The 25,188-nt window shown below is 37.7% G+C and overlaps 3 protein-coding genes across 7 annotated transcripts; 2 read left to right on the top strand and 1 right to left on the bottom strand.

The window, feature by feature from the left end:
• Positions 1–2,327: 2,327 nt before the first annotated feature.
• On the top strand, positions 2,328–5,167 carry LOC103830167 (serine/threonine-protein kinase SRK2A). The gene is made up of 9 exons (XM_009105906.2): positions 2,328–2,640; positions 2,817–2,891; positions 3,015–3,116; positions 3,360–3,413; positions 3,497–3,589; positions 3,707–3,799; positions 4,239–4,343; positions 4,423–4,521; positions 4,589–5,167. Exons 1-9 carry the CDS (start codon positions 2,521–2,523, stop codon positions 4,904–4,906), a joined length of 1,059 nt encoding a protein of 352 aa, XP_009104154.1. The 5' UTR covers positions 2,328–2,520; the 3' UTR covers positions 4,907–5,167.
• Positions 5,168–15,220: 10,053 nt separating this feature from the next.
• On the top strand, positions 15,221–16,171 carry LOC103831395 (cytosolic sulfotransferase 18-like). Its single transcript, XM_009107296.1, has one exon. The coding sequence runs from the start codon at positions 15,221–15,223 to the stop codon at positions 16,169–16,171; it is 951 nt and encodes a 316-aa protein (XP_009105544.1).
• Positions 16,172–21,389: 5,218 nt separating this feature from the next.
• LOC103830142 (splicing factor U2af large subunit B) lies at positions 21,390–25,162 on the bottom strand. 5 transcript variants are annotated; one of them, XM_009105871.3, is made up of 13 exons: positions 24,960–25,162; positions 24,560–24,786; positions 24,351–24,497; positions 23,988–24,061; positions 23,348–23,427; positions 23,217–23,264; positions 23,076–23,135; positions 22,922–22,982; positions 22,724–22,836; positions 22,195–22,641; positions 21,961–22,096; positions 21,816–21,883; positions 21,390–21,729 (listed from the first exon to the last, which is right to left on the bottom strand). In XM_009105871.3, exons 1-13 carry the CDS (start codon positions 25,059–25,061, stop codon positions 21,592–21,594), a joined length of 1,701 nt encoding a protein of 566 aa, XP_009104119.1. In that variant the 5' UTR covers positions 25,062–25,162; the 3' UTR covers positions 21,390–21,591. The 5 variants fall into 5 exon arrangements, with proteins under 5 accessions (XP_009104119.1, XP_009104127.1, XP_009104134.1 ...); XM_009105879.3 differs by having other exon boundaries at positions 23,348–23,424; XM_009105886.2 differs by lacking the exons at positions 24,560–24,786; positions 24,960–25,162 and adding exons at positions 23,668–23,720; positions 23,881–23,918 and having other exon boundaries at positions 24,351–24,376.
• Positions 25,163–25,188: the final 26 nt, after the last annotated feature.

Below are 25,188 nucleotides of genomic sequence, written 5' to 3'. Positions count from 1 at the left end.
TAAAAAACAAAGACACTAGAGTCTTTTGTCACTTAATGAATAAGGTGTTTTTGAAAATATCCCTTTAGTGATGGTAAAAATGAAAAGTGGTATCTTGAATGTGATAAACATAAAATTTCCCCATAAGTCATTGCAATTTTGTGATTGTATAATTTGGAAGACAATGAAATTGATCCGTGCTTAGCACGGGAGGTTATACTAGTATTTATATAAATCAGAAACCATCATTAATAAAATTTTAATTGGATAAGATGAAGAAGCATGGTTGTTTATATAATTTTCAATTTGTAATAATATTTCAAAAAATTATTTTAGTTTAGTGGTTAGTGTGCCACGAGATATGGGTTCAAGTTACGGAAATAATTTATTTTTTTAAAAAAATGACATTATTTTATGGAAAATTGCCACAAATAGCACATTCATAGTACCACTTTTCATGTTTACACTAACCACTTTTACCCTCATTTTTAATTAAGAGTAAAATACAATTATACCCTTAGGGTTAACTAATCTAGACTTAGGTTTTATAGTTGAGGGTGGGGTAGGGTTTTTGGAATTTGAAATTTAGATTCTAATAAATATATATATATATATATAAATATGTAAATAAATACTTAAAAAATATATAAAAATTTTAAAAAATAGTTTCAAACATAATTTTCGTTTTTCAAAAATAAATTTCAAAAAAAATAAAAAAAAATTTCAAAATTTTTTTTTTAAAAAATTTCGAATTTGAAAAAGTATAATTCGAAAACATAAATTTTTTTTTTTTTTTTATTTTATTTTTATTATTTTTTATTTTATTTTATCTTTTATTATTTTTTTATTTTTTTATTTGTTTTATTTTTTATTTAAATTATAATTTATTATATATATAAATAACAAGGGCATAAGAGTCTTTTGCCACTTAATGAAGAATGTATTTTTGAAAATGTTTCTTAGTGGTGGTAAAAATGAAAAGTGGTACCATGAAAGTGGTAAACATGTAATTCCCCTTATTTTATCTTGTTAACAGTTGATTAACTTCTGTTAGAGTTAATATTGTTTTAGGCACGTTTTAAGAAGTTTGGATATTTTTTTGGGAAAATTGCTAAAAGAGAACAAAAAAAACAAGGTTGTTGTTCCCTTGGTATAAAACCAACATGAAGTTGTCTCAATAGTATATTTTTTCTCATAATTCCAAAACTATCCATATATTTAATCTAATTAAACACAATTTAAAAGTTAATTTGAATTTAAAAAAAAAGGTAATGGAAAAAAGGAAAAAAAATTGAAAGGCAATCGAAAACAAAAAAAGAAAAAGGGTATAGATATGCATCATAGAGAACAAGAGTTCTTGAGAAGAATCAAAAGAAAAACTATGGAAAAACCATAGATTGATGAAGAAGAGAAGGGATAATCGTTTTTTCTTTAATTTTTTCAAGTAAAATCGACCATAACACGTTTTAGGAAGTTAGAATATTTTTAGGAGATTTTTAGAATATTTCCTTAACTGAAATTTCATTAATTTTCGCAAAAAATCAGGTATTCTTATCCATAGAAGATGACTTCTAAAAGTTTAGAAGAATGATAAAAGTTCTGAATACACTTTCTACTTTGAGTAGACGTAACAGTATATTATAGAAAACACATTCCCCGAAATGTAGAGTACTTTATAAACGTAGAAGATGCATTCGGAAGGAAAGTGGATACCTTTACGACTAGTAGAATGCGCATTCCTCTTTTTTAGAAATTTAGTAAATAGTAAAATGGGCGTTCTAAAAGAAGTAAATGAACGTGTTTATTTTAGTAATTGTTTACTACTATACAATTTTTCGTTGAAGACGCATTTTACTTTTAGTAGAACGTATTTTAAAAATCTTATTTACCAAGTTTTGAACAAAAGAAAATTACAAGCTTGTGTATATAGATGTTTTATTAATTGTTTATATTTTTAGTAATTTTTTTGATTCTCAAAATTAGTTATTTTATTAGTTTTCAGAAATACAAAGAGTAAAAAGGAGAAAAAATGGACAAAATTAGTTTATACCAAAGAGACAACAATCTGTTTTTTTGTTCTATTTTGGCAATTTTCTCTATTTTGTTTTTAATTATAATTGAGCTAAAATTGTAATTTGGGATGACTGAAATCGTAGGGGTTGAAATTGACACTTTTTTCGTTCTTCCTAGTGCTTCAAGAAAATAAAAAGGAATCATTTCCCCATATAGCGACGTCTCACAGCAAAGGGAACATTGAACTGACTGAAAAGAAATATGTAGGTCCTACATTTTGAATTATTATAGATTATATTTGATGTAAAAAAAAAATCAAATAAAATAAGAAAAGGCCACCGCGAGGAGCGACGATGATTATCAATCATTAATCATATCTTCTTTTGAAAATTCTTCGCGGAACAGAACTTGACGACCATTCGCCGCTTCGCTTTTCAAATCCATTTCTCTCTCACTCACCACTTTTCTGCGAAAATCTCCGAATCGGGTTTCGTGTATTGTTGAATCTTGGTTGGGGGGAGGGAGAACATGGAGAAGTACGAGCTGGTTAAAGACATAGGTTCAGGGAACTTTGGAGTGGCGAGGCTGATGAGGGTCAAAGACTCCAAGGAACTTGTTGCCATGAAGTACATCGAACGTGGCCCTAAGGTTTCTCCTTTTTGATTTTTTTTTTGTTTCTGAGCTGTGATTTCAGAGATGGGCAAAATAGCAATTTTGAATATTCTAACTTTTGTATCTGCTTAGTTCAGAATTGTTATATGTGTTTTGTCTTCCAAGTTCAAATATTGAATCTTTTTCTGTTTTTTTTTTTTTTTGGTACGTAGATCGATGAGAACGTGGCAAGGGAGATTATTAACCACAGATCACTTCGCCATCCCAATATAATCCGGTTTAAGGAGGTATGTGCATTTCCTACACTTGTTGAAAATTGAAAAGTCTCAGCTAACTGAAGTGTGTATCTTCACATCTCTCGCAAGTGCACTATGTGGTGGGTTAAACTTAAACCTTTTGGGTTTTTACAGGTGGTTTTGACTCCAACGCATATAGCTATTGTCATGGAATATGCTGCTGGAGGCGAGCTATTTGAGCGTATATGCAGCGCTGGAAGATTCAGTGAAGATGAGGTGAGCTTGCCATTTTAGAGATTTAAAAATTAAAAAAGTCCATTTTGTAAGAGATCAATTTGAGAGTTCTGTATTGTCTTAAAATAGATGGACCAGGAAGAAATGGGAAAATATGTAGATGTTCTGTCTGTACTATGTACGTTGAGCATGGGAAACTAATGTGATCTGTTTTAAAGATCATTTCTTGTAGCTTCTTTGATTATGACATTCGAGCTGTTTGTGCCCATCTTTTTTTTTTCTCAGGCAAGATACTTTTTCCAGCAGCTTATATCAGGAGTCAGCTACTGCCATGCTATGGTAATGAAGTTTTTTTCTTTTCAACTTTCAGAAATTGTTCTTTATCAATCCTGTAGTCATATTATTTTTCCTTATTGCCACAGCAAATATGCCACAGAGATCTGAAGCTCGAAAATACTCTCTTGGATGGAAGTCCTGCACCACGTCTGAAAATCTGTGATTTTGGTTATTCCAAGGTATGTCATATATCTGCGCTAGTGGTTCTTGTGTCATAACAAGCTCATTTTTGTTATTTACCTTCCATTTGCTAGGGTCTTGTCATTTTCATGTGATGTGGTTTTCTTCTTTTGTAGTCCTCACTTCTGCATTCTAGGCCCAAATCAACTGTTGGAACTCCAGCATACATTGCACCCGAGGTTCTTTCTCGTAGAGAATATGATGGCAAGGTAATCTTATGTATTCAAGTGTGCTTAGCCCCTTAATAGAGACAAAACAGTCTGAACATCTTCCTTTGTAGTTTTGTACGTCTTTCAGTTTTGCTCATGCATTATATACTGATACATTGTGACCCGTGCATGTTATGGTAGATTTGGGCAATCATTTGATAAGGGATCGAGAGAGACTTGTTTTTATAATTATCCAGGACCATATGTTTTCCCATGCTTATCATCTAATCCATCTGCCATCACCTTTTGCTTGCACTTTCTGACTCTTGTTTGTTATTGATAGTTGTAAGCTTTCTTACTTTGAACCATGCATAAAAAAATGGATCCCAAATATTTACCTTGACCTATGCAAAGGATCTATGAAATTTTGTTATGATGTGTTTTTTTGATCATCTTCACAGAATCATCAACGGTTTTTTTCTTATATTTTTCTACTCAGATGGCTGATGTATGGTCATGTGGCGTGACTCTTTATGTCATGCTTGTTGGAGCATACCCATTTGAAGACCCAGAGGATCCCAAAAACTTTAGAAAAACAATGCAAGTAAGTTTATCTTTTTTATTTACAGCCTTTCCTTTAAGAAACAATGTGACCCACTAGCTGTTGCACTACATTGTTTCAGAGAATATTGGCTGTTCAGTACAAGATCCCTGACTATGTCCATATCTCACAAGATTGCAAACATATCCTCTCCCGTATATTTGTCGCTAATCCACTCAAGGTATCATATCTCTCTCGAAAATGCTTAATCCATCCTTTGTGAGATTATAACTTGTTGTTCTTTGCAGAGGATTACAATAGCTGAAATCAAGAAACATCCATGGTTCCTAAAGAACCTGCCACGGGAGCTTACTGAGATAGCTCAAGCTGCTTACTACAGGAAAGAGAATCCGACGTTTTCTCTACAGAGCGTTGAAGAGATCATGAAGATTGTGGAAGAGGCAAAAACACCTCCTCCTGTTTCTCGATCTATAGGAGCATTTGGTTGGGGAGGAGAAGAAGACGCAGAGGAAGTATCTGAGGAAGTTGTAGAAGAAGACGAAGAAGATGAGTATGATAAGACGGTGAAGCAGGTGCATGCTAGTGGAGAAATCCGAATCAGTTAAAGAAAAAAAAGATTGGTTGTTTTGTTTTTGTAAAAGGAAAAGAAAAGGTTTTTTCGTTGGTCTGTCAAATTTATCTTTGGTGTTTTTTTTGTTTGGTTCTTAAATTTGAAGGTTTCTCTTCTGGTTTTTGCATTTGGAAGTCCTGTAAAATCTGCAGTAGAAGAGACAGTTTGGTGATGAGTTATGTTTGGGCATTGTGACCTTATATACAATATAGTCTCTTTGTTCCTCTGTTTATACAGAAAGGGGATACGTTAAACTGGAGATTTGGGTGGCGTAATCGTCCATAGAGTTTATGAAATAGGTTGCAACAGAAGAAACAATAAACTCCAACGATCACCACTTGCGATAGCAAAGGTGACTTATAATCAAGTATGCCCTTGTTCGTTTGTCAATCTAAATGTGCCATATCTGGATGAACTATGAGAATTGACATTTGTTTTGTGCTAAAATGGGCACCATTCAAATGATTTATGGGAAATTGGCACACATATACATAACCAACAACAAAATTAATTTTCTACACATAACAACTCTTAAGCTATGATATTTGTGTAATAACTGTCATATTACCCTTTACCACATTTACTTGAACATTTTTTTTTTTTGATTTTTCTTCTTCTTACAAATATGTTTATCCCTTCTCTTTTTAATTGATTTCAACTTCTGATATAACACTTATTAAACTTTGTATTTTTTATATTAAAAACATAGTTTTTTCACATAAAATGTTTTGAAACTTTCAAAACAGATTTATATTTTATAAATTTTATAAGATATTTCATTAATGCGGTTTTAATTCTATACTATCATAAACATATAGTATAGATTCATCTATCTCTCTCTATATCTCTCTCTCTCTCTCCGTCTCCCTCTCTCTGACTCTCTCTCTCTCTCTCTCCCTCTCCCCTCTCCATCTCTCTCCTTTCCTCTCTCCCTCCCTCCCTCCACTACACTACACTTTGTGTGAACATTGTTTATCTATTCTATATACACATCATAATAGATATACCTTCTCAGTCCTGGAATAGAGACCGTGTTCGTCAGTTTATTCATGAAGATGATGTTGAGATGGTGCTACAAACGAAGCTCTCTTTTTCCAGAGAGGACGTTATGGTCTGGAGCTTCTCAGCTAATGGAAGTTACAATACCCGGAGTGGCTACAAATTGCTGGAAACTCTCCAAGATAGACAATCTAATCAGAACACTCAGATACCTCCTCTGGAAAGGCAACTGTGGAATAGTCTTTGGAAAACTAAAGCTCCCCCAAAGCTCAAGCACTTTATGTGGAGAGCGTTATCTGGAGCATTAGCTGTCCGTCAACGACTTAGCACCCGAGGTATCGCTTTGGATAAGACGTGCACGAGATGTGGTTTGCAGGAGGAGAGTATTTGCCACGTCCTTTTCCATTGTAAACCGGCGCGAGAGACTTGGCAAAGATCTGGATTTCCACTCCCCTCTGCGGGTTTCTCCCATGATTCTGTTTTCCTTAACTTTCATCATTTGATTGCAGAAAGTCGAAAGCAGAACGTTTCTAACGATACTAAAAGAAGATTTCCGTGGATCTTATGGCAAATATGGAAAGCTAGAAATGCATTTTGCTTTGAGCGTACGAGCACGACGGCAGAGTCGATTGTCGGTAAAGCTGAAGAAGACTCGACTAGCTGGTTCGACGCTCAGACAGAACAGTCAGAAGATCAGACTGGCCTGCGACAAGGTCTGATATCGGTGGAAAGATGGAGACCTCCTCCCTGGAACATGATAAAGATCAATGTAGGTGCCTCTTGGGATGGAGATTCTAGGATTTAGGCCTGGGCATTTTACCCGGACCCGAAGACCCGACCCGAAACCGATCCAAAAAAACCCGGTTCGGGTAGGAACCGACCCGATCAAATTACCCTATCGGGTCTTGTTGTAGAGGACCCGCGGGTCTTGGACCCGACCCGACCCGAACCCGAAACCCGATGGGTACCCGAATTAATAATGTAAATTAAATAAAATGCATCAAGGGGGAATCGAAGACGGGTTATTTATCTAGAGAATATAAGGGTCAACCACTAGGAGACAACGAATTGTTGTTGTATTTCGCATAGTTTAGTATATATACACATTTTAATATAATAAAAACACAAATTTTGAATAAAATTTTGAATATTTTCGGATATATAAATATTTTCAGATATTTTTTTGTATTTTTAGGTCTTTTTTAGATCGAACCCGAACCGAACCCGACCCGAAACCGAACCGAATCCGAACCGATAAATTCTAATTACCCGAATGGGTCTAACTATCTAAGACCCGACCCGACCCGGACCCGGCACGACCCGAACCGACCCGGAACCGAAAATTTGAAATTACCCTATCGGGTCCTAAACTCTTAGACCCGAAAGATCCGGACCCGAAAGGACCCGATCCGAATCCGACCCGAAGACCCGAATGCCCAGGCCTACTAGGATTAGTGGAGCTGCATGGATTAATCGTAATGCCCAAGGCCAGGTCTTGTCTCACAGTAGGCGTTCGTACTCAGGAGTTCGATCCTTTCTAAAGGCTGAGCTTTTGGCAATGTCCTGGGCAGTGGAAGCGGTGAAAAATCTACGCTTGAATTGTGTGATTTTTGAGGTGTCCTCTAAAGAAGTTTATGAGCTGATCACTAAATCACTGAGAGGTCCTCGCGATTGCTTGGTTCTCAATAACTTACGTGCCCTCCTGCACACTGCAGGTAATTATCACATCACGTATGTTCATCATTCACTGAACAGAGTTGCCTCTGAAATAGCAGCTAGTGTAACACGCGATCTTCGTCTTCAATCCTATGTGGCGTCTGGTGGCCCCTGCTGGCTTATGGCACTTATCAATTTGGAGGCTGCAGCAAATGGCCTGTCCTCAGCTACTGACTAAGCCTCTGTTGCTTTCGTCTTCGCTTACTGTGGAATGACTCTCCGGAGTTTCAAATCCCTTCGAATGCTTTGTCCACTGTTTCTGGGGTTTTTTTTTTTAGCTCACCTACTGGTGCTTGCCTTTTTTATTGTTGTTTTTTAAATTTCCTTGACCGTTTTGGTCTAACGCTGGTGGTTTGTACCCTTTGATTAATCATTTGACAAAAAAAAAAATACAATAGTTTTTTTTATCCGGTATGTTGTGTTCATGTTCACGCGCTGGAAAGGAGAAAAATGTCTACTTATGTAATCAATTGACACAATTACCAAGAGATGGCTATATTCTTAATTCTTTTTTTTATTATGGTTATCTCACAAATTCACCCATGATTTATCCAAATGATTTTTAAAAATTTAGAATAAAATGACTCATCCAAATGACTCATTAAGTTTAATCAGTGCATTTGGATGCACATGAACAGATGAACTTGCCCAAAATAACAAATGACACGTTTATTCAGATTTTAATATATATTTAGGTACAAGTTTATACAAAAAAATAATTCCGATATACCAAAACCACAAAATTATGTTTTCTCGTCAAAACCGCAAAATCACATTTTGTCACCAAAACCGCAAAAAAAAATTATTCTGCCAAAACTATAAAATTATATATCCCTGCGAAAATCATATTTAAAAAAGCTATATTTAGATAATTAATAATAATACGACTAAATCAAAACAAAGGTAATTAGTCATTTGTTTACTAAGCTCATCCTGGAAAAATTGAGATAAGCAAACCATCTGAGAGTTATTATATAATCAAAAGTGTCAATATGTGATAGCGGGTTCAGTGTCGTCCTCAAGAATGTCAATATCCATATCAACAGTTTCGACCGTGACAGGAGCGATGATTTCTGCTTTCTCAAAAGCTAATACAATGCTTGGTTTCTCGATATTTTGGATCATACATATTTTTCCCGAGGAACCTTTGTGAGTTCGAAGAATTTGAAAATCCTTTGCAAATTCTTGGAGGCCTTTGAGGTAAACATTCGTCCATTTATTTTTAGCATAATGTCCAATATACTGGTTACAAGGAGTTATAAATCACAATAGGTTTGGATGTGTTTTTCCTTTACCACCTTTGCTAATCGAAGTCCGGCGATAAGAGATTCATATTCTGCCTCATTATTGGATGCTGCAAACCCCAAACGGAAGCACTATTGAATAAGTTTGCATGTAGGGTATTGAAGATGAACTCCAACTTCGGACGCTTTATTGGATGAAGACCCGTCGACATGTAGGATCCAGTGCTCGCTAGGAAAGATCATGTCCTTTTTGAGTTCAAGAGCCAATTCGATAATGAAGTCGACAAGGACTTGCAAATTTTCTACTGACAGGATTTTGTAGCTAATATCATGTTCGCCGAGTTTCGCCAATTTGCCGGACTGGTTAGTATTCTGAATTACAGTATGAAGATGTTGATAAGTAATAATGACATTAGAGTGAGATTGGAAATACGGCCTGAGTTTCTTCTCCGAGGTAACGACAAATAGAGCCATTTTTTGATCGTCGAATAGTGTGTTTTGGTATCAATCAATTGTTTACAGATGTAATAAATGGGGGTTTTTACTCCCCTTGGTCTTCCTTGATTAGTATACTGCTGACTACAAGAGAGGAAACCGCGATGTAGAGAGAGTGTATCCCTTTCATCGAGTTCGGCTAGCACTGATAGTGATAGAGTTGTCAGATACTGCTCGAGCTGTCATAATGCTTTCTCACATTTCTCGTCCTATATAAACTTCTTGTTTTCTCGAAGGGGTTGTAGAAAGGTAGGCATTTATCCATGGAATGCGAGATGAATTGGTTAAGGGTTGCTACTCGTCTCATCAAACATTGTACTTCATGGTTGGTCTTTGGGTTTGGAAGGTCGAGGATTTCTGATATATGTTTTGTATTTGCGCTAATATCTCTTTGCGTGACAATGTACCTTAAGAATTCCCTGAAGATGACTCCAAAATCACATTTCGTCGGGCTAAGCTTCATGCTGTAATCTTTCAGAATGTGGAAGCACGCTTTCAGGAGAGTGATGTGATCGGCAGTGATCAATGATTTCACAAGCATTTCATCAATATACTTCCATTGTGATGCCGAGTTTATCAACAAATATCTTGTTGACTAATCTTTGGTAAGTTATTCTTGCATTCTTCAGTCCAAAAGGCATGACCTTATATCAATAGGTCCGTAATTGGTGATGAATGCAATATTTTCTCTATCATTGGGATGTATCATGAAATGTCCATAAACGTCAACAGTTTGTTGCATGATGTTGATTTGACCATTCGATCGATGTGTGGGAGAAATCTATCTTTAATACATGCTTGTTGATGTTAAGTGATGCAAATTTTCCATTTGACGTTCTTATTTTTTACGACGACCGGACTGGCTAATCAGTCATGACATCTGGCTTCCATTATCGATTATGTTACCAGTAGTATGTCTATGATCCCAACTTTTTTTGACTGCCTTTGCTCTATATGATCCCAACTTTTTTTTCTTTTTGGTTGGCTTGAAAGTTAAGTCAGCATTCATTTCATGAGTTATAATTGAAGGATTGGTTCCTTTTATCTTGGCAGTAGACCAAGCGAAGGTTGAGACGTTGTCTTTGAATTTTTATGAACTTCTCCTTAATATCTTTGGCAAAGTGTGTGCCAACTTTGACAACTCAATATGGATTGTCTTTGTCGATGCTGATCTCCATGAGTTCTTTCTTTTGTGGATAAACTATCTCGACTGGATAACAAGTTTTTTGACAACGAAAGCTGCTTTCCGTAACTTCAACTTGGAAATCAGGAAGTTTCTAGCAACTTTCTGGTCTCCTTTGAGGGAGAATATTATTTTGTTTGCTTTTGGGAACTTAAAGCATCTATAGTAGTTTGAGAACGGCTCACATTGAGTGGATCCATAGCGTGTTCAGGGTCGCATTGTAGGGAGTTGGTGTAAAAATGACGAGAATTTGACGATCTTGGTTATCTCACCGACGAATACGCTGAATCGGATTGTTATGAGCATTTACTCGAAAGATACGTTTAACCCAGTGAGAGACCGGGTTGAAGGTTTCATCTCTCGAGAACCGATTCCCACTTTTCCCAAAGTTTCCTTGAAAATAAGGTCGACTCAACTTCCTATGTCGATGAGGACTTTGTGACTTTGTTGTTGCCGATAGTAAGTTCTGCTAGCAGAGGGTCATTATGAGGTGCAGCAACATCAACGACGTCCTCCTCCGAGAAAGTAAGATGAACGTCATTCTCCGGTTTGGCGGGCCCCAATTTTGCTCTTGTCAATTTTTGGAACTCTTTCACATACCAAACATAGTCTTTGCATGGCGATGATCCTCCAATAATGACATTTATACGGCATGGGGTCCAGCTGGTCATTGCGTTGATCGAGTCGTTGTTTCAAATCCCTTGACTTCGACTGATCATTCTTGCCAATTTCTGGCGAAACTCAGTTGTATTAAGGTGAGACAGATCATCGCCTTGAATCTTTGCGCCAATCTTCCGGCAAAGATCGAACGTGCTGGGTTGAAAAATTGTTGTATTCTGATCGTTCGTGCCAAGTTTTTGGCAAACATTAGCATCATCTAATCGTTTTAATTTGATGTTTTCAGTTCGTTGATTGGTAGATGTTGCTGAGCTACTGTGAATCTGATTTGGCTTTTTCTTGAGCGTGTCATGCATATCTTGGGTCTGTAAACTAACTTCGGCGAAGAAGACGGTCTTGCTATGATTGCGATGATATATATGTTAATGTGTGGCATTTCTTCCCCATAGATATCTGGACCATTACCATGCTGTGGTGCGACTTGTTCGTCTTCTACAAGCAATTCCTCTTGTTCTTCAGATTTTTGTAGTTTTTTATCTTTGTTTTCGCTCCAGTTTTTTTATTCTTGGCATGTTTTTCCTTTAGAAATTCAAGATTTACTTGTCCATTGGAGAATGCTACCATCAGTGCTTATTGAAGCTGTTTGCATTATTTGGTGTCGTATTCCTTTGCTTTGAGGTAAGATTAGAACTTACACCATCAAACGCGTGAGAAGAAAATCCTTGCAAAGTTGCACCATGGAAAATGCTGAATGTTTGAGGATCTTACCTTTAGAAAATCTTTCCATGAGGAATGTTGAATGCTTGAGGAGCTGATTTTTCTATCTCATTCTTCCAAACATTCCATGGTATGTTCGGTGCTATAGTGGCTAAATCAATTTTCTCATTTTCGACCATAGAATAGACTACATTTTTGTTATTATCGAGTTTGGAGTAAGATGTTGCCTCGGTTCTTGGTAAGTGTCCACCGATTTTTTTTCGCAAGTTGTTTCATCGCGTTGTGTTTGAGTAGTAGGGCCTTCCTATCCTCTTCCATCGTGATGAAACTGTTAGCACGATGGAGGATGTCTTGAAGGGTTATGTTTTTTTCACATAAAGGTCATCTCAAAAAAAAAAATTATCTTGAGTGTGTCCCCTAGAGATTACCACTGATGTGTCGTCTAGAACGTGCACTCTGGAGGTCAATCCCTTGAATATTTCTATGAATTCTCTGAGTCCTTCTCTAGGACCTTGAGACATCTTCCAAAGATTTGATACTGACGCTCTTTTCAGAGTAAACTTTATGTAATGGTTCAAGAACCGTGTAGAAAAGATCACATAAACTATCAATGAAATCTATTGTTAGTCTAGAGAACCAGGTTAGGGCATGTCCATTGAGGTTTTCCACAAACATCTGCCAATATTCGGTATCCTTCTCTTCATCGTTAAAGTGTGCTCGTCCATGACTATTGAAAGCGGTTATGTGATCCGTAAGATTGTATTCGCCTGAGAAAGATGAGACATGTAGCTTTTCTGTCTGATGAAATTTGATGTTGGTAATCATCTTTGTGAACGTGTTTGATCTCAGGAGTCGAACTCGTTACTTTATGGATCTTTGAGTTGATATCATGCATCCAACTCTGCAGGTCGACGAATTTTGGGGTTGTTTCTCGATCGGCTACTTATGGGGTTGTTTCTTGATCAGCTCCTTAAGCCGTATGTTTTCAGTACAAAAGATATGCCTTCTTGCTGTTGTGGGATGCTTGTCATCGGCGGCTAGTATCGTGATGATGGCAGTTATTTCAGCGAGACCCTTATTGGTTATTTTGTTAGCCTCGTTTTGTCGAGTGATAGGATCTATTATGTTTTTCATTATTTGCATCATGGGTGTGACGTTTGCAGCTTGCGGATTTGTATATGTGACAGATATTGTTGATGGTCTTTCTGATCTTTTCTTGGCGCTGCTTTCTAATTCTCCACAGACAATACCAATTGTTTAATCGAATTTTGCGCGTAATGGAAGTATGAACGAATTTGATGGTGAGCTATTTGAAAGAAGTTTATTGAATTAGATCAACAAATGATTACAAGGAGATTTGATCGAGTTTGTGTGAAAAGATGAAGAAAGAGAATAATGTAAACCCTATTTCTTTTACCGAATGTGTATGTTTGTGGATGTCCATCTCGGCTTTGATCCTTTCTTTATATACATGTCCTCTTTTCATTATGTTTCTAAGTCAATCTAACTTTATACTAATTTAATTTCTATCTCGGCTCTAGACTTTAGTTTGTAGTTTATTAGAATTAAAATTGTATTGACTAAAATATAATATATAAACATATATATATATATATATATATATATATAAATATGTTCGTCTCACTCCTGCTTTGCCACTTCATAAAGTCGGTTCTTGACAGGCCGACACGTGTCCGGGTTGGATGATACTCACCGTTTCACTTAATCACAATTATTAATGGGCTTTTTCTCTTTTTGTTAATAAATATTTCAGATCAGTGTTTTGGACTTAACATAATTGGGTTTCTAGGCTGTAAGGTAACACATGAGGGGGTCCCACATGAGACGGCTTCCTCTCCAAAAATAATGTCGACGAACGAAAGAAAGATCTGCTGCGTTTTAACAACTCCGGTTCAAACCTACGGCCAATGAAGATTTGCTGCACCGGCTACGCTGAATTCCGATCAAGGTCAGTTGGAAGGCGTCGTATTTGGCTGTTTGATTCCACTTCTTCTACCTTTGGTTGAATTTTGGAACCGTTTTGGAAGTCGGTTGGATTCATGCTTCCTCATTGACTATCACATTAAATCATTCAATGAACCCCCTTGTTAAAACATTTTAACTCAAATATAACTAATCTTAACATAAATAATCATTCGACACCCTAAAATTTTCAAAACTCATAAATCTTATTATATGCTTCTCTTAACAAAATTTTATAAAATATATATACAAAGGGAATGTACAATTACATCACAAAAAAAAACATGAATAATTTTAGGAATGACTTCAAGTTTTGAGTCTTATTCGCAAAAAAAACACCTTAAATAAGTTAGTTTAATTAAAAATATTATAAAACAAAAATTTTGAATTAAAATAAATATTAAAAATATAATGTTATTTATCAGAGAATAGTAAAATTTACAGTCATTATAATTCAAAACAAAAAAAATAATTATAATGATTCCATAAGTCTTTCATTATTTGTTCGTTTATTATATTTTTTAATCTATCATAATTTTAAATTACTTCATAAATTATTATAAAATCACTTTTATTATAACTTCCCGTCCGTAGGGCTGACCGGCCCTAGTATACATATACTAGGACCGGAGTATAATATATTATGAGTTTCCATACTTGTTGAAATAATTTTATAATATTTGAGTTGTTAATTTATATCAAAATAGTGTATATATCTAATCTTAGAAGATCATGCTGTATTTTATTGATTAGATTTTTCCATAAGTATCCGATATGGGGAATGACAATTTTCTTTATAAATGCTCATATATTACACTAGTACATTTTTTTGACATTTGGCAACGTTTTCATTTAAAAGCTCGTTTATTTAAAACGTGTCACAAAATACAAACGGCAACTTACAATTACTAGTTCCTGTTCTTTTGGGATTTTTTGTTCCATGCTTATCAGATAATATGTTTGTTTTTTGCCATTTGGCAAAGTTTTCTTTTATTTAAAGTTCTACTTCTATATACATATGCCACATATTATACATATTTTTCTTTACATTTACAAATACCATTCATGCATACTAAACCCAATCCAATTTATATTTTATTCTTTATATATGTCACATATTTTATTTGTTTTCTATTTGCCAAAGTTTTTTTCTTTATTAAAAACTCATTTAATTGGAAAGTGCTAGGATTACAAGAACTTCTATTCTTTTGGACACTGTTTGAAGATTATCATATAACACGTGTATAAATAGCTTCATGCATGACTAAACCATTATCCGTACACAGACTACATAACTCATCTCTCCACAGAACATATATAAGACCACTCCGCACATTCTCTTTCTTTATTTCCAATGGCATCAAAAGCCCTTACTGATGCGACCCTAGTGAACCACCAAGATGAGACCGAGAGAGAGTCAAGCGAGTTCGAGAAGAATCAGAAACGTTACCAAGACCTAATCGCCTCGTTTCCTCACGCCAATGGCTGGAGGCCAAAAGCTACGCTGATCCAGTACGGTGGTCACTGGATAGTACAGCCTCTCCTTGAAGGTTGGCTTCATGCACAAGACTTTTTCCAGGCACGACCCATTGACTTTTTCGTTTGTAGCTACCCAAAGTCAGGCACCACTTGGCTCAAAGCTCTAGCTTTCGCTATCGCCAATCGATCTTGCTCTGACCATTCCTCAAACCCTCTCTTAAAAAGCAACCCTCATGATCTTGTTCATTTCATTGAGGGCGAACTCTCTTTAGTCCCTCAAGTTGATGATGTTGCCAATGACAATGGGAACACTCTTTTCTCGACTCATATCCCGTATGGATTGTTACCCGAATCAATTTTGAAGTCGGGTTGTAAGATGGTTTACATCTGGAGAGACCCAAAGGACACATTTGTGTCCATGTGGAATATTTTCCAAAAGGAAAGGTCAGACAATGGCCCTCTCAATACCCTAGAAGAGTCTTTCGACAAGTTATGTCAAGGTCTTTCTTTGTACGGTCCTTATCTAGATCATGTCATGTCGTATTGGAACGCTTACCAAGAGAATCCTGATCAGATTTTGTTCCTCAAGTATGAGACAATCAGAGCTGATACTTTGCCTTACGTGAAGAGATTGGCTGAGTTTATGGGTTATGGATTCACAGCTGAAGAAGAGAAGAAAGGGGTTGTTGAGGAGGTAGTGAATCTTTGCAGCTTTGAGACGTTGAAAAATCTTGAAGCCAACAAAGGAGAGAAAGATAGAGAGGGTACCGAAGGAAGAGAATGTTGGGATAAACTTGAAGTTAGCTTGAGTTTCAAGCTATCCTAATCACATAAGGATATGATTTACTAAAGTGATTAGGAAATATATGATTTGTGTTTATCTTATAGGATTAGGAGTTTCCTAAGTTCTATATAAGGATACCGATGTGTGTGGTTAATCCTGTGAGTTTATGAGTGATTGTGATTGAAGGTTTTGAGTGACTTTTATCCTTTGATTGATTAATAAGAATTTGATACTTCTTATACGAGTTCCTGTGTGTGATCTTGCAAAACCCTGAGACAATATTTGGTATCAGAGCCTTACAGTGAAGTTTTGAAGTTGCAGCAATCATGAGCGATGTAAAGGAAGAGTCCGTAGTAGGCAAAGATGCTAGACCTTCCTCTGTTAAGTTTCCAATGCTAACTTCCTCAAATTACACAGTATGGTCCATGAGAATGAAGATAGCGCTTAAGGTATGCAAAGTGTGGGAGACAATCGATCCTGGAAACAAAGATGAAGAAAAAAACAATATGGCAATCGCGTTTCTGTTTCAATCTATACCTGAAGCATTGATCCTCCAAGTAGGCGACATAGACACGGCTAAAGGTGTGTGGGAAGCAATAAAAACGAGATATGTTGGGGCTGAGAGAGTAAAGGAAGCTAGGCTACAAACTCTAATGGCGGAATTTGATAGGCTCAAGATGAAAGATGAAGATACAATTGATACTTTTGTCGGGAAACTATCAGAGATCTCATCAAAGTCTGCTTCATTAGGGGAGATGATAGAAGAACCTAAACTGGTGAAAAAATTTCTAAAGAGCTTACCAAGGAAGAAGTACATTCACATTGTGGCTTCTCTTGAACAAGTTCTCGACCTAAACACCACAACGTTTGAAGATATCATTGGGAGATTGAAAGCCTATGAAGAAAGAATTAGTGAAGATGATGATGATCAGTCAGACGAGCAAGGCAAGCTGATGTATGCAAGTTCTGAACAACAACAATTTGGTAGCTCTAGTGGAGCTAGAGGCAGAGGACGAGGAGGACACTCTGCTTGGAGAGGAAGAGGTCGTGGCAGATATGGGAACTTTCACAGTCAAAGAGACACATATAAATCAGGACAAGGACGTGATCTTTCTCGTATTACTTGTTTCAACTGCGATAAACAAGGGCATTATGCATCTGAATGTCCAGACAAGCAAGGACTTAAACTTCAAGAGATAGTGGAAACGAAATCCGATGAAACACAAGAGGCTGATGAATTAATGATGCATGAGCTTGTATATTTGAACGAGCAGAGAGTCAGCCCAAGCGTGTTTGATACTAACCTTGATGCAAGAGACGTGTGGTATTTGGATAATGGAGCAAGCAACCATATGAGTGGTAACAGAATTTTCTTTTCTACACTTGATGAAACAATCACCGGAAAGGTGAGATTTGGAGATGACTCTCGCATCGACATTAAGGGAAAAGGATCAATTCAGTTTGTGTTTAGAGGAGGTGAGAAGAAAGTCTTGGGTAATGTATACTACATTCCAGGACTAAAAAAGTAACATAGTTAGCTTGGGTCAAGCCACCGAAGCAGGGTGTAAAGTTCAGATGAAAAACGATCAACTTATCTTGCTTGATCGATACGGAAAGATGATGGTAAAGATAACTCGAACGAAGAACCGGCTATACAAAGTCATACTTGAAGTAGATAGCCTTGACTGCCTTCAGATCACAGCAAAAGGCGAGTCATCAAGGTGGCACGCACGCCTTGGACACATCAATACCAATACAATGAAGGCAATGATCAATACAGAGCGGGTGATTGGCATACCAGCAATCAAAGTTGAAACAGAAACATGTACGTCCTGTCTTCTTGGAAAGCAAACGAGAAAGTCGTTTCCAAAAACGACTGCATATCGAGCTACTCGACCACTTGAGCTGGTCCACGGCGATCTCTGCGGCCCCATCACACCTCCAACTCCAGCTCACAAGAGATACGTGTTTGTATTAATCGATGACTACTCTTGGTACATGTGGACTATGTTGCTACAGGAGAAAAGCGAAGCACTCGAGAAGTTCAAGAAGTTCAAAGTACTAGCAAACTTGAAACAAAAACTAAGTTGGGAACGTTTCGGACAGATAGAGGTGGAGAGTTCTGTTCACATGATTTTGTTACGTACTGTGAAAGGAATGGCGTTAACAGACACTTGACGGGACCATATACGCCTCAGCAGAATGGAGTTGTAGAGAGACGAAACAGAACTCTCCTAGAGATGACAAGGAGTATACTAAAACACATGAAGGTACCAAATCATCTCTGGGGCGAGGCTGTTAGACATTCAACATATCTGATCAATCGTCTCTCAACAAAGACACTAAATGGCAAGACACCATATGAAGCTCTGAGAAGTAAACCACCTAATATTTCACACCTCAAGGTGTTTGGTTGCGTCTGCTTTGCTAGTACCAATACGGTAGGACGAAATAAGCTCGATGATAGGACCAGGATCCTTGTTCACTTGGGAACAGAACCAGGCTCTAAAGCCTTTCGACTGCTTGATCCTACTAATAAGAAGATAGTAGTTAGTCGAGATGTTGTATTTGATGAAGGTAAAGGGTGGAACTGGATTAACGACAAGACATCTCCAGATAACAGTGATGGAACTTTCACGTTTGAAGTGGAGGAAACAGCGGAGAACAAAGAGAATGATGAAATAACTCAACCAAATCGTGAGTTAGAGACTGCAGAGGCAGATGAAAGAGAGGATGAAGAAGAGAATGGTGATAATAGTGATGATGATCAAGATGAGCAACCGCGCCTAAGACGTTCCACAAGAACAAGCAACAAACCTACTTATCTTGAAGATTATGTCTTGCTAGCCGAAGCAGAGTGTGAGCGTCTCTTAACAATAGTGAATGATGAACCTTGGGACTTCAATGAAGCCAAGGAACTAAAAGTATGGATTGACGCCTGTGAAGATGAGATTTACAGCATTGAGAAGAATCATACGTGGGAGCTTGTTGATCTGCCTTTAGGAGTAAAACCTATTGGTCTCAAATGGGTGTTCAAGATTAAGAGGAGCGCTGATGGTACTATCATTAAGTACAAGGCACGACTGGTTGCTAAAGGCTACGTTCAAAAGCAAGGAATTGATTACGATGAGGTTTTCGCGCCAGTGGCTCGTATTGAAACCATTCGATTAGTGATAGCTCTCGCAGCGTCAAAGGGATGGGAAATACATCATCTTGACGTCAAAACTGCGTTTCTTCATGGAGAACTAAGAGAAGAAGTGTTTGTCACTCAACCAGAGGGCTTTGAAGTTGTAGGCAAGGAGAATAAAGTTTACAAGCTTAAGAAAGCTCTTTACAGTTTAAAACAAGCCCCCCGGGCTTGGAACATCAAACTTAACAAGATCTTGCGTGAGTTCAAACTGCAGAGGTGCTCAAAGGAGCCATCACTATATAGGAAAGAAGAAAAGAGTGGAACGCTTGTCGTTGTTGTCTATGTGGATGATCTGCTTGTAACAGGATCTTCAGCGAGTTCGATTCTGCAGTTTAAAAGGGAGATGGCGTCAAGATTTGAGATGAGTGATCTTGGAAGGCTAACATATTACTTGGGAATTGAAGTGTGTCAGGGCCAAGAAGGCATTACGTTGAAACAAGATCGTTATGCTCGGAAAATTCTTGAAGAATGTGGAATGGATACTTGCAACTCTGTTTCTATACCCATGGATTTTAATGTAAAGCTATCAAAATCAGTTGAGGAGAAGAGTATTAATGAGAGAGACTACAGAAGAAGCATTGGGTGTCTGCGTTACTTACTTCACACACGTCCAGACCTATCCTTCTCCGTTGGAGTACTAAGTAGGTATATGCATGATCCCAAGGAATCACACGGTGCTGCCCTGAAACAAGTAATGCGTTATCTACGCGGGACTGTCTCGCTTGGCCTCATGTTTGAGCGGTCTACGGGGTTAGAACTGATAGGCTTTAGTGATGCATCTCATAATGTTGACAATGACGACGGTAAAAGTACTACAGGGCATGTGTTTTATTTGAATACAAGTCCGATAACATGGTGCTCTTGTAAGCAAGAGATTGTAGCTCTATCTTCATATGAGGCTGAGTTTATGGCGGCAACAGAAGTAGCTAAACAAGGAATATGGCTTCAGGAACTATTGGGAGAAGTTGTCGGCCAGTCTAGTAAGAAGGTAGTCATAAAGGTTGACAACAAGTCTGCAATTGCTCTTACGAAAAATCCAGTATTTCATGGTCGCAGTAAGCATATACATAGAAGGTTTCACTTTATTAGAGAGTGTGTTGAGAAAGAGCAAGTTGAGGTGGAGCATGTTCCAGGTAGTGAACAACGAGCAGACATTTTGACAAAGTCTCTTGGAAGAATCAAGTTTGCTGAGATGAGGAAGATGATCGGTGTCCAAATGGTGAGTGAAGAGAACTTCAAGCTTAAGGGGGGGGAATGTTGGGATAAACTTGAAGTTAGCTTGAGTTTCAAGCTATCCTAATCACATAAGGATATGATTTACTAAAGTGATTAGGAAATATATGATTTGTGTTTATCTTATAGGATTAGAAGTTTCCTAAGTTCTATATAAGGATACCGATGTGTGTGGTTAATCCTGTGAGTTTATGAGTGATTGTGATTGAAGGTTTTGAGTGACTTTTATCCTTTGATTGATTAATAAGAATTTGTACTTCTTATACGAGTTCCTTTGTGTGATCTTGCAAAACCCTGAGACAATAGAGAAGACATTCCTTCTAATTTTTATCCAAAAAGCGCATATTTCAGAAAGGGAAAGGTTGGAGACTGGAGCAACTACTTGACTCCGGAAATGGCAGCTCGAATCGACGGATTAATGGAAGAGAGATTCAAGGGAACCGGTTTGCTAGAACATGATATCTGACCGGTTTGTATTCCCAGTTTACTTGCATGACAAGTTTTTTCCTATTTCAGTGTTATTCTAAAATGTAATGAGTGATCATTTGAAAGACCAAATCTTGTTTCTGATATAGTGTTAATGATTTGGGTTTGTAGCCCTTTCGCTTTGCCACGATTTATGCAAAGTCTTGATCCTATGCAAATCTTGTTTCCACACACATGATTTGGTCTGCAATTATTGATTCTATTTATTTTATTTCATAATTTCCATCATTCCATTAGTTGGATATGGGCGAATTGGTTTTACAAAACTAAACGCCAATTTCTTTATTTCTCCAGTTAAAACGGGCACATACCAATCAACTCCTTTCTACCATGGCAACCTTCCGAGCTGGGTTTAATCGGACTAATAACGCCCGCTTTAGGACAGAGGTTATAATTATCCAATACACCTTGGTTATTTATGTCTTCTTGACAGGTACTAAATTGATAATAATGTAGTACTATTCTAGACAAACAAGTATATCCATTAAGCAGAGAGACATAAGATTAACCCAAACAAAAGATCTTTTTTGCTAAGAGCCAAAGTAAACAAAGATCAGCCTTCGTAGTCGCCTTGTGCAAACTTGTTCTCGGGGTAATACACAGCAACCACTTGGTTTCCTCCAAATTTTCTTCCATTCATTCCCGATCTGGCCTTTGCTGCGCCATCTACATCCGCATACTCTAAGAAAACCTGCATTAATATAAATATCATTCAGAGGGATTCGTGATCATGAACTTAGTAAAAAGGAACACTGTTTCTCAGAGTAGAAAACGGACCTTTCCAACTCCTGGTGTTGGATCATGATCAGGATTGGGCCTCGGAATCACAACATTCACCAAGTTACCTGCACACAACAATGGATTTGGATTACCAAGAGTTTGGACAGTGTAACTGTTAGCAAATGGCAGTAACATTGCTTACCGAATTTTCCACCTTCTTGTCTCATGTCCTCCATTATGTCTTCATATTCTTCATCATCTCCAAGATCATCAGCTGTAACCACTTGAGTCAAACATACAATCTTGGTGGGCGTGCCTCCCGGTTGTAGCATAAGCCTCTGTTACACCAAGTTCAATACTTAATGAGTGATCTTCAGATATACAGTAGTAAAGGGCAGACGATTTATAGAGACAAAGCATGAAGCAAATCACTCACCTGCAAAGCAATCTGCTGTTGAGCATGAAGTAATACTTCTTCTTGCTCAGGTTTAGGTTGAATCACACCCTGGACTGCACGCCTCACTGTAAGTGTCTTATCACCCATCTTAATCCCGTTTAGAGCGGCACAAGCAATATCTGTCACTGAAGGATCTTGGAAAACACAAAACGCATATCCCTTGGAGTTTCCAGTTTCCCTGTCTTTAACCAAGTTAAAACCTCTCAGGGGCCCAAAAGACTCCAAGAGCTCCCTGATCTGTTCCTCTGTGAAGTAATAAGGAAGCCCACCAACAAAAATGCGGTCCGGACCCTCAAGCCCACCAGTAGACCCCGAAGACAATCCAACAGCCGCCAAATTGAGACTGGGATTAGGCTGGCTCGGGCCAAGAGCTGCAGCAAGCGACGGGTTATAGTCAGTTGGCCTTCTCACCTTTACAGGAACCCCCTGGAGATGTGAAAAGTACATATTTTAATTCATAAAGATGATAAAACTGAACATCTAAACTGAGAAAGAAGATTATAATCACCTCTAATATAATTCCGTCTAATGCCATTGCATTACTAGCCTCCTCAACGGATCTCATCTCCACAAAAGCGAACTTCTTTTCATGGTTTATGTAAACATTGACCACCGCATCACCTATGAATGAAAATCAAAGAGAGAGTGAGTAATTGTCTAGACCTGTCCAAAATCTAAAAACAAAAAGCAAAGAAACTATCATCACCTGGCCCAGCAGTGTTTCCCCCAATCGCCGACATCACTTGGCTAAAGAAAGTTGCAACCGACTAAAACATGAAAATCCATTCTCAGTAGTCATAAATGACATCGCCAAAATTTGTGGTTTTAAAAGCTATTATAGACAAAAAGTATAAAAAAACCTGTTCATTTGCAGTAGGTGGAAGGCCACCAACATAGACTCGTCGAGCATGCCTAGTTGCCTGTGACCATAACACAGTATTGTATGAGAATCTTGACAAATGATAGACAACAAGAAAATAAAGAAGACTGGTTAATCTTACCTGCTGAGTCATTGCCTGCATTGGCAGTAAAGGAAGCGCGCCCATTTGCTAGGTGAGAAAAAAAAAGAGAAGTTATCAGCATGTTTGCCAAAAAAAAAAGCAGGAGAAAAAAGGTAAAACATAGATAATACCTGACCAGGGACCATTGCAAGCATGTTAGGGAACATCCCTGGAATACCAGCAGTAGCTGGCACACTAGGAACCTGGCCTGCTATAACAAGTAGTAGACATCATAGAGTGTTAGTCAGAAATTATTATTTTCCGGATAAGCAGAGACCAGCCAACAAGTACAAAGCTACAACACCTTCCTACCAAGTAAATCCGCCAGTACAGAGTAAATCAGCGTCTTATGAATATTAAAATATGAAAATGTAATATCTGTTTCAAAATTGGCAAAACTTGTTAAGGCTAGAAAACAGGCATATAGTTGCCAGTCGAAGATAAAGAATACCAATGACAACCGTTGCACTGATTCCTCCTTGTACATAGCCTTCTTAGTTCTTACTACAAAGATAAGACACAAAAACAAACAAACACCACCAAAAAAAGACAAAAACAAAACTCTCTCAGTTCCAGAACCACTTCACCAGGGAACAAAAATAGTAAAACATCCTATGAAGAGAGCAAGGATTTAAAAGCCCTCTGCAATTAAAATGCAGCTTACCAAAGTTACACCGTGTAATTGATAATGATCTTTCCAAACTACGTAAAATCAAAAACAACAAGCAGTTAAGGAACAAAATAATGTTGGGTAGATGAAGAAGCATATACCTGCGGCAGCAACAGCAGTAGCAGCTAACATTGCAGAAGCAGGGGGCGCCATATCGAATCCACTTACCCTCTTGCTGAAAGGGCAATTATCAAGAGGTCAGACATCAGTACAAACAGCTAGGAAATAGAAATGGCTGCACTAAACCTAAGTAACACACAAATAAACATCCAAATAATACTACATCTTGGTTGTTCATGCATTCACAAATATGATAGTATCAACTGCCTATAAACCTCAAGATGCGTACACATATATATATATTTATATCATGTTTGAAGATAATAGAGACATCAAAAACTAAAAATAAGGGGTTTCTTTGACTTGACATCACAACACATTGCAATAACAGAGAAAGCAGGTACCTCTTAGACCGTGAGCGTGAGCGTGAACGTGATCTATGTTGAGACCTACGCCTATGCTCGGATCTTGACCTACGTTCAGAGCGGCTCCTGGAGCGAGAGCGTGACCGTCGCCTGTGTCTCTCCTCTCTATCTCGATCGCGAGAGCTTCTGTGGATAAGTGATGACACCGTCAACTTAAAGAAAAAGAATAGTAACAGACTATTAAGTACCTGTGACGGTGTCGACTTCTGTAATGATCATCGTCATCATCATCATCATCGAGATCATCTCTCTCACGTTCCCTTTTCTCACTACGTTCTCTGCTACGGTCCCTATGACGATCTCTACGATGGCGGTCGCGTTCCCTATCTCTGTCCCTGTCTTTATCAGGCCCCTTTTCCTTGTCCTTGTCCTTGTCCCTGCTTCTTGAAGAATCCTTATCCAGATCATGAGAATCCTGCAAAGCGAAACAAATGAATAAATGCAGACCATCTAATGGCAGAGGCTTCTACAATAGCATAATACACCCAAACCTAACTCTTTATATAGCTTAAACTATCAAACACATAACTGCTACTAAATGACAACAGGAAGAAGCCAATGAATCGAACAAAGATCAAGTGTACATACTCGAGACTTGAATGGCGAGCTCTTCCTAGCTATGTAGTTCTCCTTGTCGTTATTGTCATCGGTGGCGAGAGTGACACTATCTCCGTTACCTTCGTAATTCATCTTCCCCCTTTGTGATTGTGAAGAAAACCCTAGAAGCGATTTATCGAGAATGACATTATTACGAAGAGGAAGAAGGTCAAGGATATTATCGTAAATTGCTTCCTTACGTATAAGAGGGCCTACACCA

This window comes from Brassica rapa, chromosome A01 (genome assembly GCF_000309985.2).
Source record: "Brassica rapa cultivar Chiifu-401-42 chromosome A01, CAAS_Brap_v3.01, whole genome shotgun sequence".
Lineage (NCBI taxonomy): Eukaryota > Viridiplantae > Streptophyta > Magnoliopsida > Brassicales > Brassicaceae > Brassica > Brassica rapa.
Note: the sequence above shows the minus strand (reverse complement) of the source record. Positions and strands in the feature narration are given on the sequence as shown.

Coding starts and splice junctions, on each gene's coding strand:
- LOC103830167 (XM_009105906.2), top strand. CDS start 2,521: ATGGAGAAGTACGAGCTGGTTAAAGACATAGGTTCAGGGAACTTTGGA. Junction 3,590..3,706: donor GTGATTTTGGTTATTCCAAG/GTATGTCATATA, acceptor CTTCTTTTGTAG/TCCTCACTTCTGCATTCTAG. Junction 3,800..4,238: donor GTAGAGAATATGATGGCAAG/GTAATCTTATGT, acceptor TTTTCTACTCAG/ATGGCTGATGTATGGTCATG.
- LOC103831395 (XM_009107296.1), top strand. CDS start 15,221: ATGGCATCAAAAGCCCTTACTGATGCGACCCTAGTGAACCACCAAGAT.
- LOC103830142 (XM_009105871.3), bottom strand. CDS start 25,061: ATGAATTACGAAGGTAACGGAGATAGTGTCACTCTCGCCACCGATGAC. Junction 24,498..24,559: donor AGAAGTCGACACCGTCACAG/GTACTTAATAGT, acceptor ACTTATCCACAG/AAGCTCTCGCGATCGAGATA. Junction 21,730..21,815: donor CAACACCAGGAGTTGGAAAG/GTCCGTTTTCTA, acceptor ATATTAATGCAG/GTTTTCTTAGAGTATGCGGA.